Source organism: Bos mutus, chromosome 11 (assembly GCF_027580195.1).
Source record: "Bos mutus isolate GX-2022 chromosome 11, NWIPB_WYAK_1.1, whole genome shotgun sequence".
Classification (NCBI taxonomy): Eukaryota; Metazoa; Chordata; class Mammalia; order Artiodactyla; family Bovidae; genus Bos; species Bos mutus.
In genome coordinates this window covers 61,005,689-61,020,661 of record NC_091627.1, presented here as the reverse complement: position 1 = coordinate 61,020,661, position 14,973 = coordinate 61,005,689, and the positions used below count along the sequence as shown (strand labels likewise).

The following is a 14,973-nucleotide window of genomic DNA, read 5'->3' as shown; positions in this document are numbered from 1 at the left end:
GGGTCTCTTCCCTTTGGGGGGTTCCTTTTTCCTGGGAGGGACCCTGGGCCATCTGCTCCATTTAAGCGGATCCTAGATGAGTGGAGGGCTGCCCACTGCCCCAGACCCTCAGCTGCCTCCCTTGTTGGTGGATCACTCAGCATCCCCTAGGGGCAGTGCCAGCTTGCCTGGACATCTCAGGGGCCCCAAGGGAGAGCTGTGGGGCTGAGTGGTACCCTAGTCATCTCCCCAGCTGACAGGGGCTCGCCTGCTGCAGATCCTCCATCCTACCCTCTGCAGAGATGGGACTGGGCAGGGCTGCAGCTGGCAGGTGCCCCATGTCCAGCTGTACCAGGCAGGCTCCTTCCGCACCCTCCACAGGCTGCAGGTGCTCCACTCTTCTGTGCTGGTCCCAGGGCTCCTCCCCTTCTCCCTGTCTTGTCTCCCCTGTCCCTTATAAGGACACTGATCAGGGGATGGAGGGCCCAACAGGATAATTTAGGGTTATCTTTTGGTCTCAAGATGCTTAATTACACCTGCTGCTGCTGCTAAGTCACTTCAGTCGTGTCTGACTCTGTGAGACCCCATAGATGGCAGCCCACTAGGCTCTCCCGTCCCTAGGATTCTCCAGGCAAGAACACTGGAGTGGGTTGCCATTTCCTTCTCCAATGCATGAAAGTGAAAAGTGAAAGTGAAGTCGGTCAGTCATGTCCAACCCTCAGCGACCCCATGGACTGCAGCCTTCCAGGCTCCTCCATAGGATTTTCCAGGCAAGAGTACTGGAGTGGGGTGCATTGCCTTCTCCGTAATTACACCTGCTAAGACCCTTTTTCCAAATCAAATCCCCAGGTTCTAGGAATTAGGTTGTGGACATGTTTTGAGGACATCATCAATTTACACCCGTCTTTTTTTTTTTTAAATCACGGAGGACTCAGAGGTTCTCCCAGTCTTTGAGCACTCCCTTGATCTGCAGATGCTCTGTGCTCCTCCTGTGTTTTCCGTGCCCAGACCTGCAATCAGCCACTCCTCCAAGGTGCCCTGCTTCCTTCCAGTGGAGAGTGTGGACTCAAACTCAGAGTCTCAGCGCTGACTGAAGTGCCCTTAGTGGATGGAGCAGCCACTCTTCCAAGGCATTCTGCTTCCTTCCAGTGGAGAGTGTGGAGCAGAACTTGGGGTCTCAGCACTGGCTGAGGTGCCCTTAATGGACGGAGCCAGGTACAGATTTTTTCCCACCATGAGTTTATGCTGCTACCCCCAATTTAAGTCATGACGAGGTTCTTCCTCCTCCTCCTCATCTTGCTAGTTCCTTCTTCCCACAGTAAAAATTGTTTCTGACATCAGTCCAAACTCATTTGATGCGTACCACCAGGCAAAACAGTTTCAGAATTACTGCATCATTACCAGTACCAAGAAAATTCAGAATTCCTCTGTCATTCCTTTTGTCCTTAGACTCTGTCTTGCTCGGGGTGTGCTGTTACTGTGTCGTAAAAGCTCCGTGAAATGTGTTTCTCTGTGCCTGATACAAGTCATGTTCCTTTTTTTGGTTTGTGTTCCGTTCGGTTTATTTTAGGATTTGCTTTTTTCTTTCCAATTGTTAAAATGTATAAGCCATTTACATGGTTCAAAAGTCAAACTGAATGAAAAGTTACGTGCAGACGTGTCTCGCTGCAATTGCTGGCCCCACCCTCTTTCCCATTGTTACTAGTCCGTTTCATGCATCTTAGGTTTCTCTTTGCAAATGCAGGCATTCATCTGCGTGTGTAGAAGCACATGCTATTCATCATTCCCGGAAGGTATCAACCCACCTGGACCATTTTGTTCTCTTTTTTTCCTGCATTGTGTTTCCTGGAAAGCTCTGGCATCAGTAAGTGGAGCGCACCCTTGCTCTGTCTGTCACTCGCACATACGTGCCCTGAACTGTCCACGACCACCTCCTGTGCAGGACACTTTGCTTATTTCAGATGCCCTGCTCTTAGAAATAACCACCGCAGTGAGCAAGCTTGTGCCTGCTGTCCCCTAGCCATGTCCCAGAGCAGCTGTGCCCACCCCCCCACACACATACCATCAGAGCTTGTGGATGGCATACCAGGCAGAAATGGTCCCTCCTAAAAAAAAAAAAAAGAAATGGTCCCTCCTGCTTCAAGGGGCCTCTTTCTTCAGGAGTGATGTTGAGCATCTTTGCAAGCGTTAAAGGACTGTTAACAACCTCTTCTTCTGAAAACTGTTCCGTTTTTACCCACTTTTCTGTTGAACTTTGGGTCGCCTTTCGCCTCGTTTTTAAGAACTCTTCATCTAGTGGGGATGTCAGCTGGCCTCTGTGAAGTGAATCGCAACTGTTTTCTCACGCCTTGGGTGGAACAGAGGAAAAATGTCTGTGGTCTCGGTCCCTTTGTGGCACAGATCTCCCAGAACCTCAGGGTTTCCCAAACCATAGGGGCATCTTCTATTGTTCCTAAGAAGCCCCCTTTGATCACTCTGAATTTTTGCCCAGGGGGTGACTCAGGGTGGGCCCTAGGTTGGCCTGGGATGGAGGCAGGTCACTGTCAGCCTTACCCACCCACCTCCAGGAAGGGGTTGGAGCTGGAGGTGGAGCTTTGTGGAAAATAAAAGAAACTCCTCAACAGTGACATCTGATGGCTTCCCAGTAGGTGAGGCTTGGGTTCGCCCCCCGAGACCTTCTGTTCCTGAGCTGTAGCCTTCACGATGAACTGGTCGTTGTAAGGAAGCTGTTTCTCTGAGTCATCTAGCAAATGATCAAACCCAAGAAGGTGGTAGTGGGTGCCCTGACTTAGAGCTGACCGGTAAGTCAGAAGCACAGGTGACCCTGGGCCTGGAGGCAGGCATCTGAAGTGAGGTGTCCTGTGGGCCTGGGCCCCTCACCTGTGGGGTCTGCACTCAGGGCAGGTCGTTAGTGTCCAAAGGGCTGGAGGGCTGGTCGGTAGTGTGGAAAACCCACACTCTGGGAGTCAGCTGTATCCTGGGAGTGGAAACAGACCTTAGCACAGTTTTCCGGTTTTCCCTCATGGTTCTTAAGAAACGTCCAGGTGTCCAGCGGGATTCCTCAAATAACCGTTGGGTTTGGGGTTTGCTAACTGGCCAGTTGGGGGATTTCATTGGTCACCCTGTACTTTGCAAGTGAGGCACTCCCCTACTTGGATGGACAGAACCCCTCAGCTCCTCAGCAGACCTCAAGGGACCATCCTTTGAGCTCTCTCACTGCAAGCTATGGGAATTGCAGTAATGCCAGAGCCCAGAAAGTTCTTCCTTGTGTTCCCCAGCTCCTCTGAGCAGCTATACCCACTTGGCATTTTAAACGTGTGTCTCATGTGACAGCAGAGATGGCTTCTAGGAGATTTCCCTTCTGGGTTTCCCATCTCACTTGGTGACATTTTACACGTGAAGACTTTTTAGAGGAACAGATGTCATCTACAAAGCCCACGGTTTCTTGCATTCTTAACCATTTTGTTTAAAAAAGGGGAACATCTTCGGGCAAAAAAAATTTTCCCAAGGGAATGTTAGTGTGATTTTCTTAGGAAAGTCTGTGAGTCACTCAAAGGTGTTTTATCGCCAGAGCTCGGACCTGCCAGTGGGGACTGCTGGGGCTACAGAGCAGAGAACTGCGGAGCCTGTTCTGGGGCTCATGCTGGAGGCCAGCCTGGGGGCGGGGATAGTGCGGGGTTCTCTCAGGGCCCCACAAACAGCGCCCCACATGCGGCCTGTGAAGGATGTCAGCTGGTAGGTAGCCTGCTGGGCTCCCCAGGTCACCTTCTCACCTGGGCAGCTTCCTCCTGTGTAACCACACGGGTGAACGCAGGCCTGGCCAGCTAGGCACAGGTGTGTGGTTTGGGGCCAGCTCTCTCCAGGTCGGGGAGCAGAAAGGCTCCCCGCTCTTCTGTGTGTGATGCTGTCTGAGCCTGAGCACCTGATTCTTTCAGGGGAGCTGAGGGGGAGGTTCCCTCCTCTGATAACCTCATTTTGTAGTTGGAGAATTTTAGAAGAGTTATCTTCGACTTGAACCTTCTGATCTGTTTAAACAGCTCTTCTGATGCTTCTCTTGTGACACTAACGATGCTTTGTGCCACTGTGGAGTTTATTCAGGGCGGGCAGGTGTCTGCTTCTCTGGGGCCGGGGTTGTCGGGGTTCATGGGGTGAGCAGGGCACCACTGTCCTGGGCATGTTTAATGCTTTGATCACAAGGCAGGCAGCCTGTGTGGTTGGGGTGCAGGGTCCCCCAGAACTTCAGTCTGGAGCCAGGTGTTCTGCCCAGATGGGCACCTGGGGCCTGCGACGTGGGTGCTGGGCACTGGGAGGAGTGTAGCCCAGATCCAGGGTCGACAGGGAATTAAAGGCCAGGTTCCTGTCCATGCTCTGGTTCTGGTGGTTGTGCTGCGTAAGTGACCACCTCAGGACCTGGTGGGATGGAGCGGCAGTGGTTCACCATGCTCACAGCTCTGTGGGGGTGGGAGTTTGAAGAGTCTGTTCTCTTTTTGGTGTTATCTGGGATGATGGCTGGGACTCAGACAACAGGACTGGAAGGTCCACTTCCAGAGGCTCTGCGAGCAGGTCTGCCCTGACCTTCTTTTCCCATACAGGTCGCTACAAAGTATTGAGTAGACTTCCGTGTGCTGTGCACTGAGTCCTTAGTAGTTTTCTGTTGGGTATACAGTAGTGTGTGGGTAAGTTCCTAGGATTTGTTTTAACTGCATTAACCTATTTCACCCACTTCACCCACCTCCACCTCTGGCAACCGGTAGTCTGTTCTCTGTATCTGTGAGCTTGGGTTTTTGTTGTTTGTCTTTAGATTCTACATGTAAGTGAGACCCCCTGGAGGAGGGCATGGCAACCCTCTGCAGTATGATTGCCTGGAGAATCCCAGGAACAGAGGAGCCTGGCAGGCCGCAGTCCATGGGGCTCCAAAGACTTGCACACGACTGTGCGACTTAGTATGCACACACCTAAGTGAGATCGTGCATTTGTCTTTCCCTGACTTACTTCACTTAGCGCAGTGTCCTGAAGATCCATCCATGTTACTGCAGTTGTCAGGATTTCCTTCTTGTGACAGCCGAAACCTATTCCATTGCATATATTCACCACATCTTCTTTATCCACCCTTATTTCTTGAACACTTGGGTTGCTTCCATGTCCTGGCTATTGTATAGTGCTGCTAAGAGCACAGAGGTGCATGTATCCTTTTGAATTAGTGTTTTCATTGCCTTTGGATAAATGCCCAGAATTGGATTTCCTGGGTTGTATGGTAGTCCTATATTTAATTTTTTGAGGAACCTCCATACTATTTTCCATAGTACACCACTTTGTATTCCCATTCATGGTGAGTGAACTAGGGTTCCCTTTTCTCTACATCCTGGCCAACACTTGTTATCTCTTATCTTTTTGATAATAGTTATAGTCATACTTAATGACTTTATGATTTCATTAAATGAATGGCTATATCATATTCTCAGCTATTTGTAAGGTCTCCTCAGACAACCATTTTGCCTTTTTGCCTTTCTTTTTCTTGGCGATGGTCGTAATCACTGCCTCCTGTACAATGTCATGAACCTCTGTCCATAGTTGTTCAGGCACTCTGTCTATCAGATCTAATCCCTTGAATCTATTAGTCATTTCCACTTTATAATCATAAGGGATTTGATTTAGGTCATACCTAAATGGTCTAGTGATTTTCCCTACTTTCTTCGATTTCAGTCTGCATTTTGCAGTAAGGAGTTCATGATCTGAGCCACAGTCAGCTCCTGGTCTTGTTTTTGCAGACAGTATAGAGCTTCTCCCGGAGAAGGCAATGGCACCCCACTCCAGTACTCTTGCCTGGAAAATCCCATGGACGGAGGAGCCTGGTAGGCTGCAGTCCATGGGGTCGATAGAGTCGGACATGACTGAGCGACTTCACTTTCACTTTTCACTTTCATGCATTGGAGAAGGAAATGGCAAGCCACTCCAGTGTTCTTCCTGGAGAATCCCAGGGACGGGAAGCCTGGTGGGCTGCCGTCAATGGGGTCACACAGAGTCGGACACGACTGAAGCGATGTAGCAGCAGCATAGAGCTTCTCCATCTGATTTTGGTATTGACCATCTGGTCATGTCCATGTGTAGAGTCTTGTCTTGTGTTGTTGGAAGAGGGTGTTTACTATGACCAGTGTGTTCTCTTGGCAAAACTCTGTTAGCCTTTGCCCTGCTTCATTCTGTACTCTTCATTTCATTCTGAAATACCAAGGGAACATTTCCTGCAAAGATGGGCACAATAAAGGACAGAAATGGTATGGACCTAACAGAAGCAGAATATATTAAGAAGAGGTGGCAAAAATACACAGAAGAACTATACAAAAAAGATCTTTATGACCCAGATAACCACAATGGTGTGATCACTGACCTAGAGCCAGACATCCTGGAGTGCAAAGTCAAGTGGGCCTTAGGAAGCATCACTCTGAACAAAGCTAGTGGAGGTGATGGAATTCCAGTTGAGCTCTTTCAAATCCTAAAAGATGATGCTGTGAAAATGCTGCACTCAATATGCCAGCAACTTTGGAAAACTCAGCAGTGGCCACAGGACTGGAAAAGGTCAGTTTTCATTCCAGTCCCAAAGAAAGGCAATGCCAAAGGATGTTCAAACTACTGCACAATTGCACTCATCTCACAAGCTAGTAAAGTAATGCTCAAAATCCTCCAAGCCAGGCTTCGACAGTATGTGAACCGTGAACTTCCAGATGTTCAAGCTGGATTTAGAAAAGGCAGAGGAACCAGAGATCAAATTGCCAACATCCCTTGGATCATCAAAAAAGCAAGAGAGTTCCAGAAAAACATCTACTTATGCTTTATTGACTATGCCAAAGCCTTTGACTGTGTGGATCACAACACACTGTGGAAAATTCTGAAAGAGATGGAAATACCAGACCACCTGACCTGCCTCCTGAGAAATCTGTGTAAAGGTCAAAAATCAACAGTTAGAACTGGATGTGGAATAGCAGACTACTTCCAAATTGGGAAAGGAGTTCGTCAAGGCTGTATATCGTCACCCTGCTTATTTAACTCATGTGCAGAGTACATCATGAGAAATGCTGGGCTGGATGAAGCACAAGCTGGAATCAAGATTGCTGGAAGAAATATCAATAACCTCAGATACACAGATCCCACCCTTATGCCAGAAAGCGAAGAAGAACTAAAGAGCCTCTTGATGAAAGTGAAAGAGGAGAGTGAAAAAGTTGGCTTAAAGCTCAACATTCAGAAAATGAAGATCATGGCATCTGGTCCCATCACTTCATGGAAAATAGATGGGGGAACAATGAAAACAGTGACAGACTTTATTTTTCTAGGCTCCAAAATTACTGCAGATGGTGACTGCAGCCATGAAATTAAAAAACGCTCCTTGGAAGAAAAGCTATGACCAACCTAGACAGCATATTAAAAAGCAGAGACATTACTGTGCCAGCAAAGGTCTGTCTAGTCAAAGGTGTGGTTTTTCCAGTAGTCATGTATGAATGTGAGAGTTGGACTATAAAGAAAGCTGTGTGCCTAAGAATTGATGCTTTTGAACTCTGGTGCTGGAGAAGACTCTTGAGAGTCCTTTGGACTGCAGGGAGATCCAACCAGTCTGTCATAAAGGATATCAGTCCTGAATATTCATTGGAAGGACTGATGTTGAAGCTGAAGCTCCAATCCTTTGGCCACCTGCTGTGAAGAACTGACTTATTTGAAAAGACCCTGATGCTGGGAAAGATTGAAGGCAGGAGGAAAAGGAGACTACAGAGGATGAGATGGTTGGATGGCATGAGTCAATGGACATGAGTTTGACTAAACTCCGGGAGTTGGTGGTAGACAGGGAAGCCTGGCGTGCTGCAGTCATGAGGTCACAAAGAGTCGTACATGACTGAGTGACTGAACTGAGATGAACTGATATCGTACTTTATATGATAGTTCTCTAATTGTAAGATACTTTGATTTATGCCATTTTTTACATTATAAATAAAGCCGTCATTTGTGAAGGTAGTTTTCTTATATGTATACTTATTTCCTGAGGATAATACTCAAAAGTAAGGTCACATGGTCCAAAAGTATAAAAAAATATATATATACTTTTTTTTTTAGTGAATAGTGAAAAATATATGCTGCGTGCTCAGTCGCTCAGTCGTGTCTGACTCTTTGCAACACCGTAGGCTGTAGGCTTCTCTGTCCATTGAATATTCCAGGGAAGAATATACTGGAGTGGGTTGCCGTGCCCTCCTCCAGGGGATCTTCCTGACTCAGGGCTCAAACCCAGGTCTCCCGCACTGCAGGTGGATTCTTTACCAGATCTGCGCCACCAGGGAAGCCCAAATAGTGAATATAGTTCAGTTCTATTTTAAAATCCTCCCATTTCATGCTTACTTGCCACTTTTTAGTTATTTATTGCTGATCTTATACTATCATAGTTTCTTCTGTTTGAACAAGGGCTGTGCTTTTATACTTTCAACACCCCTTTGTTAACAGTGGGAATTTCTTGTGGGGGGATGTTATTTTGGACCCTGAGAGCTATCCATTGAACATGTTATCCCTGCTGTGTACCTGAGGATGCAGCGAGAACATGCCTGGGGTCTCCCCTCACCTCGCCCCCCGCCCAGACTCACAGAATCGCTAGTCCTGGACTCCAGGGTGTGTGTGTTTGCTCTGTGCCTCTCCCAGCACCTGGCACCTGGCAGCACCTAGGGGCACCTGGTCCCTGAAGGTGAGCAGCATTGGAACGGCCATATGGGGCCCGCATCGGGATGTGGACAGAGTGGGAGCCACACCCTTCTCTGTGAAGGTTTCTCTGTGAAGTAACCCTCTGATTGGGAGCTTCAGTGGGTGTCACGGTCTCCTGTGTCGGTGGTCACCCCTGGTGAGATATTTATAACTGGTTCACAGTATTCAGGTGTCTGTCGTCCAGGAGGTAGCCCTGCAGGGGAAACTGATGTAGGGGAGATGAGTGAGGGCCAGCCAGAGTCAGGCCACCTGTAGCTTCTCTGGGTCTCATTGACGTTTGATGGATGCGGTGGGACTGAGGCCTGGCATCTCTTTTATTCACATGGTTCTTTAATTTCTGTGACTGGCTCATCCCCAAAGGCTGGACATACTGTGTATCACAGTGCCTGCCCCGGGACTCCCCTGGTGGTCCAGTGGTTGGGACTTCACCTTCCAATGCAGGGGGTGTGGGTTTGAACCCTGGTCAGGGAGCTAGGATCCCAGATGTCTTGTGGCCAAAAAAACAAAACAAAACCAATATTATAACATTCAAATTTCAATAAAGACTTTAAAAATGGTCCAGATACCCCTTCTCCCCAAAAAAAGAACCTTAAAAAAAAAACACACGTGCACCATTGCACTCCAGATCCCAAAATGTTATTCTAAATTAGGAGATATATAGGATCATCTTCCCACTTAAGTTTAGTAGGGCTTATTATTTTAAAAGTGTGCATTTTACTGTCTTCGTAAGCTATAGTTTTCTTAGTGTACTTTAAGATATAGGTTAAAAATTAATGTTGTATTAGTTGGAGTCCTTGAATGTTGCAAACTTAAATATTGACTTTTCCTTTTTCTTTCTCTTACAGCTGTTTGGGGCAACTTGATTAACATGAGGTAATTGATTTTTAATAACTTGGCTGTTCTGTTTGGGCTGAAATGACACACCACTGTTACACACATACCTCGGCGGCACAGGCCGATTTGAGGACAGTGTAAAAGTGAACTGAGCTCCTTGCTGCTCACACACCCGTGTGCATCTCTCTCCTGGATGCTCCGGAGGACGCAGCTAGTGTTCAGGCTGCCCCAGGTCAGCCCAGATGAGAAGAGGGATCTCTGGGCAGCAGTGGTGGCTCCTTGGTGTTGTCCGCACCCATCTTCCTGGCTCCTGAGATGTAAATGGCATTTCTGGGTGGTTAGAGTGAGTGCTGGGGTGCCTTTCCTAAGCCCATTAGGGAAACCGAGACTGCCCACCGCCCCAGGAGCAGACCAGTGGATGCTGAGACCACCTTCCATCACAGGGAAGGGAAGGCCCGAGGACCTTCCACTCTGGGTGGGCATCGTTTGTGCTGCTCAACAGAGAACGAGGGGCCCTTGTAAAAATCAAATCCTGTGTCAACTGTTGTTTTAAAATTAAAAAAAAAAAAAAAAGATCAGTCAAAGTAATAGACATTCACTGTAAAACCAGATTTGGTGCCATGAGTACTATTTCATATTTAAAGAACAGCCCTCTCCACTTCGTATTTCTTGTGTGACAGTCAAAGAACAGCAGTCACATTGTGGTGACAGCGGGGGCTGCAGGGCTGTGGTGAGGGTAGCTCTGCCCCACCCGCTCGGCATGCCCAGTGGGGTTTGCAGGGCGGGTGGGGCCGTGGGGACCGACTCCTCCCCCTTGGCGGATGTGTGTCTGCCAACAGAGGCCTCTGTGTGTGGCTGGAGGGCTGCTCAGGTCCCATTAAAGGAGCTCAGTCTTTTCAGTTGGAAAAATTCCACTTTGCCTTAAATCCCAGGACAGCCCAGCAGGAACTTGTGCTGCTGTAGACACACTTCCTGCCTCTGATTTAAAATCGCACGTTGGGCATCACAGGACAGTGAGGCGATCTTAGTTTAGCAGAAACACCCTGGAGGTGTTTGCGATCCCTGGAGACCCACCCCCAGCAGTTGTCTGGTCCCCTGGCCTCCCCTCGGGGTGGGGCTGGGCTGATTGCTTGGGAGGAGGTGATGGTCTGCACTGGTGTGCTGCATGTTGCGGTGGTTTGTTCAGAAGTAGACCTCGCGGTCACAGAGCCTTTCAGTCTATCTCAGTCTTGCAGTGTTCTACTCAACAGGTCCATCCAGGAGAACAGGGAGCTCAGAATTGAGAGCAGGATTGAAGAGGTGAGTCTCCTCTCTGTGTTTTGTTCCCACTGTCTGCTTCTCTCCACTTAGTTCTTTTGTCTATGCTGGTACCTTTATTGTGGCCACATCATGCCAGCCGTGATCCACTTGCTGTCTGTGAGGCTGTGGATGCACCTCTGTGTCAGCTTTGCCCATTTATAACGGTGCGACATGCTAAATTCTGTCCCACAGGCAAGATAGGTTCACGCTTTTATGTGACTTTTCAGGAGAGCCTTTCCAGGGTTCTGAAGAGAGAGGGCAGTGAGGATCTTTACCTGGATGGAGACAGGGGTCCGCCTCTGCTCACCTGAGCCAGTGTAGATGGAAACACAGCTGGACTCAGATGCCAGGACCCTGGGAGCTCACAGGGCAGTGGGGACACATGGGTCGGGGACGGGCCTCGACGAGAGCCGGGAAGTCTGGCCTGCTCCACAACTTCTGTTTAGAACAATTGCTTGTGTTTGAGTCCAGTGTCTGTGTAGACAGACTGTTGTAACACGGACTTGGTGAGGGGGTCGCTCACTGGGATTTGGAGCCACATGCTGGTCGTTCATGCAGTCCCAGCCCTGACATGTGGGTGTGGTGGACCGTGTGCTGGGCTGACAGCAGGTGACACGCAGGCGGCTCCTGGCGGTTCTCGGTCTCACGTGAAGAGAGGCAGGGGTGGAGATTCACCTGCTTTTGTGGGCCTGCACCACCTCAAACGGTGCCCGTGTGGTCTGGAAGGAAGAAGATGAATTTCCTCAGAGTTCAGGCATCTCTGGAGTCAGAGATTCTAGCACGCAGTTCAGCATCTTGGTTCTGGAATTGTGACTTAGGGGCTCTGACTTAATTTCAAGCTGGAGGTAGATCGCAGAAGTAATTGGAAATCTGTTTTGTGTCACGTCCCATCCTCCTGGAACATCAGAGTGGGTGGAAGTACTGGAGGACTGTGTTTCTGCTTCAAAACTGATTCTGGTTATTTTTGTTTCAGATCATTGAACCACTAAGGGAGAAAATCAGAGATTTGGAAAAGAGGTATGTGTACCTGTTACTTGTGGTTTAATCTTTCTTGCCACCATTTGGTGCTGAAGTTATACTGCCTATAACATTTCAGTGGGTGGGATCCAGAAATTCTGCCTTTGACAGGACTGCCATAGTTTGAGCAATTTTAATTGAAGCTTTAAAATAAATAGTTTAAGAAGAAACCCACCACAAGTTTTAGGTTGGCGGAAAGAGAACAAAATCTGCCCACCAGCGATCATTTTTGCATTAACTTTTTTGAAAAAAAAGTGAATCATTTGGATAACTTTTCTAAGACAGTGGCTTTGCACACAGAATCTCCTGAAATATGAGAATCGCATGACTCCTTTCGGTACCACACGTATGACCGTCATCCTAAAGAATTTTCTGGTAACTCGTTCCTATCACACAGGAGAGTCACCTGTAACTTGGGGCTGCTTCCCTGGTGACTCATCCTGAAGGGTTCTGTCCCTCAGGTAGTTGAGCCAGGCAGGTGGCATCTCACTGACCAGGTTACTGTTGGAGTCAGAAAGTCAGATGTGGATGAGACCTTGTGTTGGAAACTGATGGAGCTCTGTCTAGTTTCACGTTTCCTGACTTTGTGTTAGGAATGTTCACACAGCCATCCTGACCCTGGCAGCATAAGAACGTCCCTGAGGGGAACATGAACTCATTACGTAGGGGCACTGGGCCCACAAGAAGAAAGGATACACTTGAGAGGTCAGGGCCAGTTTACACAGGGAGACTCAGGGATCAGTGCTATCTCAGAAGCCTGGGTTGTGGACTCTATGGACCTTTTTTTCTTTCAAGAAAAGAGTACTGACCCCCTGGGCCCTACTCCCTGAAATTATGGTATAACTGAGCATGCAAACTGGGCTTTAGGGGTTTGCAAATTTCCCCGAGTCATTCTCATATGCAGGCAAGTTTTATTTCTTTTTTAAATTTTACTGAAGTATAGTTGATCCACAGTGTTGTGACTCTGCAGTCTTTCTGTCTTCTTGATCACACGCCCTAATAACTTGATTATGTGCTTGATTCCATCTCCTCATCTTTTAATATTCTTTGAATAGATAGCAGGTAATAAAGCTAATTAGGGCTTTTCTGGTAGCTCAAACGATAAAGAATCCATCTACAGTGCAGAAGACCTGGGTTCAATCCCTGGTCCATAAGATACCCTGGAAAAGGAAATGGCAACCCACTCCAGTATTCTTGCCTGAGAAATCGCATGGACAGAGGCGCCTGGTGGGCTACAGTCTGTGGGGTTGTAAAGAGTCAAACAAAGGCTGAGCAACTAACACTTTCACTTTCAATGCTAATTAAAATTCTAGGGACTTGCCTGGTGATCCAGTGGTTAAGACTCAGAGCTTCCGCTGCAGGAGGCATGGGTTTGATCCCTGGTTGAAGAACAGAGATCCTACATGCTGTGCAGCACAGGCAAAAAAATAAAACCTTTGATTTAAAAAAAAAAATTCTAAGTACTGAGGCTGTGCTAATAAACAGGAAGGTTCGAGTCTGAAATGGGGTAAGTAATGACTGCAGGATTGATTTGGGGGTAAGGGAAGGTCCATTTTTACTGAATTCACAACTCCTGTCTTCTCGCTGCTTCTCACTCAGAAATGTAGGCTCTGGTGGGCGGGCTCCCACGTCTGCCCTGTGGCCACTGTGTCCCCAGGACAGAGCGTGGCCTAGAATAGGTACTCAGGAGAAGGTGCTTGAATACACAGATACGTGGCTAAGCCAACACCTGAGCAGAGTTTTAAAGGGTCTCCAGGCTTAGAAGAAGCCCAAACCTTGCCCTTGCCCTGCCCTGCCAGCATGGGGCCCCGGGCCTAGCCATCTTGGTCACCCAGCTCTGTCACTGTGGCCTGGGCGGGCCATTGCTTAGCTCCTGGAGCTCTGTGCCCTGGGTCCTGAAAGCAAGAAATGAGGGCTGTGAGATCATTTTTTCAAAGTTGAGTAACACAATCACACATGTGGAGTCTGAAACTCAGTCGCTACACATGGAAGAGAAGCAAGGCACGAAACCCAGCTAGTGTCGTGTTTTGTAAACCAGAGGCGTAGCACACACTCTTTGAAGCAGTTTTCAAGTATATTTCCTGCAAAAAAATGTTTGCTGTTTCTGCCTGGGTTAAATTATTGTTGCTCAGTCGTGTCCAACTCTTTGTAACCCCCATGGACTGTAGCCCACCAGGCTTATCTGTCCATGGGATTCTCCGGGCAAGAATACTGGAGTGGGTTGCTGTTTCCTCCTCTAGGGGATCTTCCAAGCCCAGGGATTGAACCCACATCTGTCTCCCCTGCATTGGCAGGATTTGAAATTTGTTTACCACTGAGCCACCAAGGAAGCCGCATGTATAGATAGCATATCTAATTTCATGTTAAGTTTTTACTCAGGTACTGTTCTAAGCTCTTCACTTGGATGAACGTCGATTTCAGTGTCCACGTTTGGGCCGACCCCCACCCCTGCCTTACCCTCTGTTCCTCCTGCCCCTTCTGCCCCAAGTGCAGCCCTGGTCTGCTCCCGGTGACACTGTCTATAAACCCTGCAGGGGATGAACCTCAATGGGTGAGGGAAGGGAGGCGCCAGGAGCATCTGGAGAAGGCGCCGACAGGCAGGCCTGGGAAGTGGGCGGAGTCGGGTCAGCTGTGCCTGAAGCTGCTGGGAGCTCAGACTGGGACTTGAGCAAGGGGTGTGGGGTCCTCGGAGAAGGGGGCCGGACAGGTGTGAGGGTGCCCTGGCCAGTGCTGGACTTGGCTTTGCTGTCCTCCCCACCTCCACTGCATCAAGCACTTACATGGCAGCCAGAGCTCAGGTGGCCAGTGGATTGCCCTTGGCTCCACGGAGCAGGAAGCCCCCGTGTGCCTGGAGCACCTGGGGGGTCTTTCTCCAGGCGGGGGAGTGGGGGTCACAGAACTAACAGTGTGGAATTCTCATCCACCCCCTGGGCATCTCCCACTGGCCTGCCTGTGTTTGGTGTTTGCAAAGGGAACTGACGTCTTGAGAGTCTGGAAGTGCTTATGGGAGAATCATGTGCCCTGTCAGAAGCCTCCCCCCCCGCCATGCCCAACTCCCAGCCCCAGGGTCTGTCCGAGGACCTGTCCTGCTGTGTCCAATTCCACCAGCACAGG

At 48.8% G+C, this 14,973-nt stretch overlaps 1 protein-coding gene across 2 annotated transcripts in view; it reads left to right on the top strand.

The window, feature by feature from the left end:
* UXS1 (UDP-glucuronate decarboxylase 1) overlaps positions 1-14,973 on the top strand; it is a 56,928-nt gene that overhangs the window by 4,295 nt on the left and 37,660 nt on the right. Inside the window, exons 2-4 of one of the 2 annotated variants that reach the window (XM_070379494.1) lie at positions 9,555-9,582; positions 10,794-10,842; positions 11,816-11,859. In XM_070379494.1, coding sequence (XP_070235595.1) covers positions 9,555-9,582; positions 10,794-10,842; positions 11,816-11,859 — 121 coding nt within the window. Of the gene's footprint in view, positions 1-9,554; positions 9,583-10,778; positions 10,843-11,815; positions 11,860-14,973 lie in introns of both variants that reach the window. The other variant, XM_070379493.1, reaches the window with a different exon arrangement.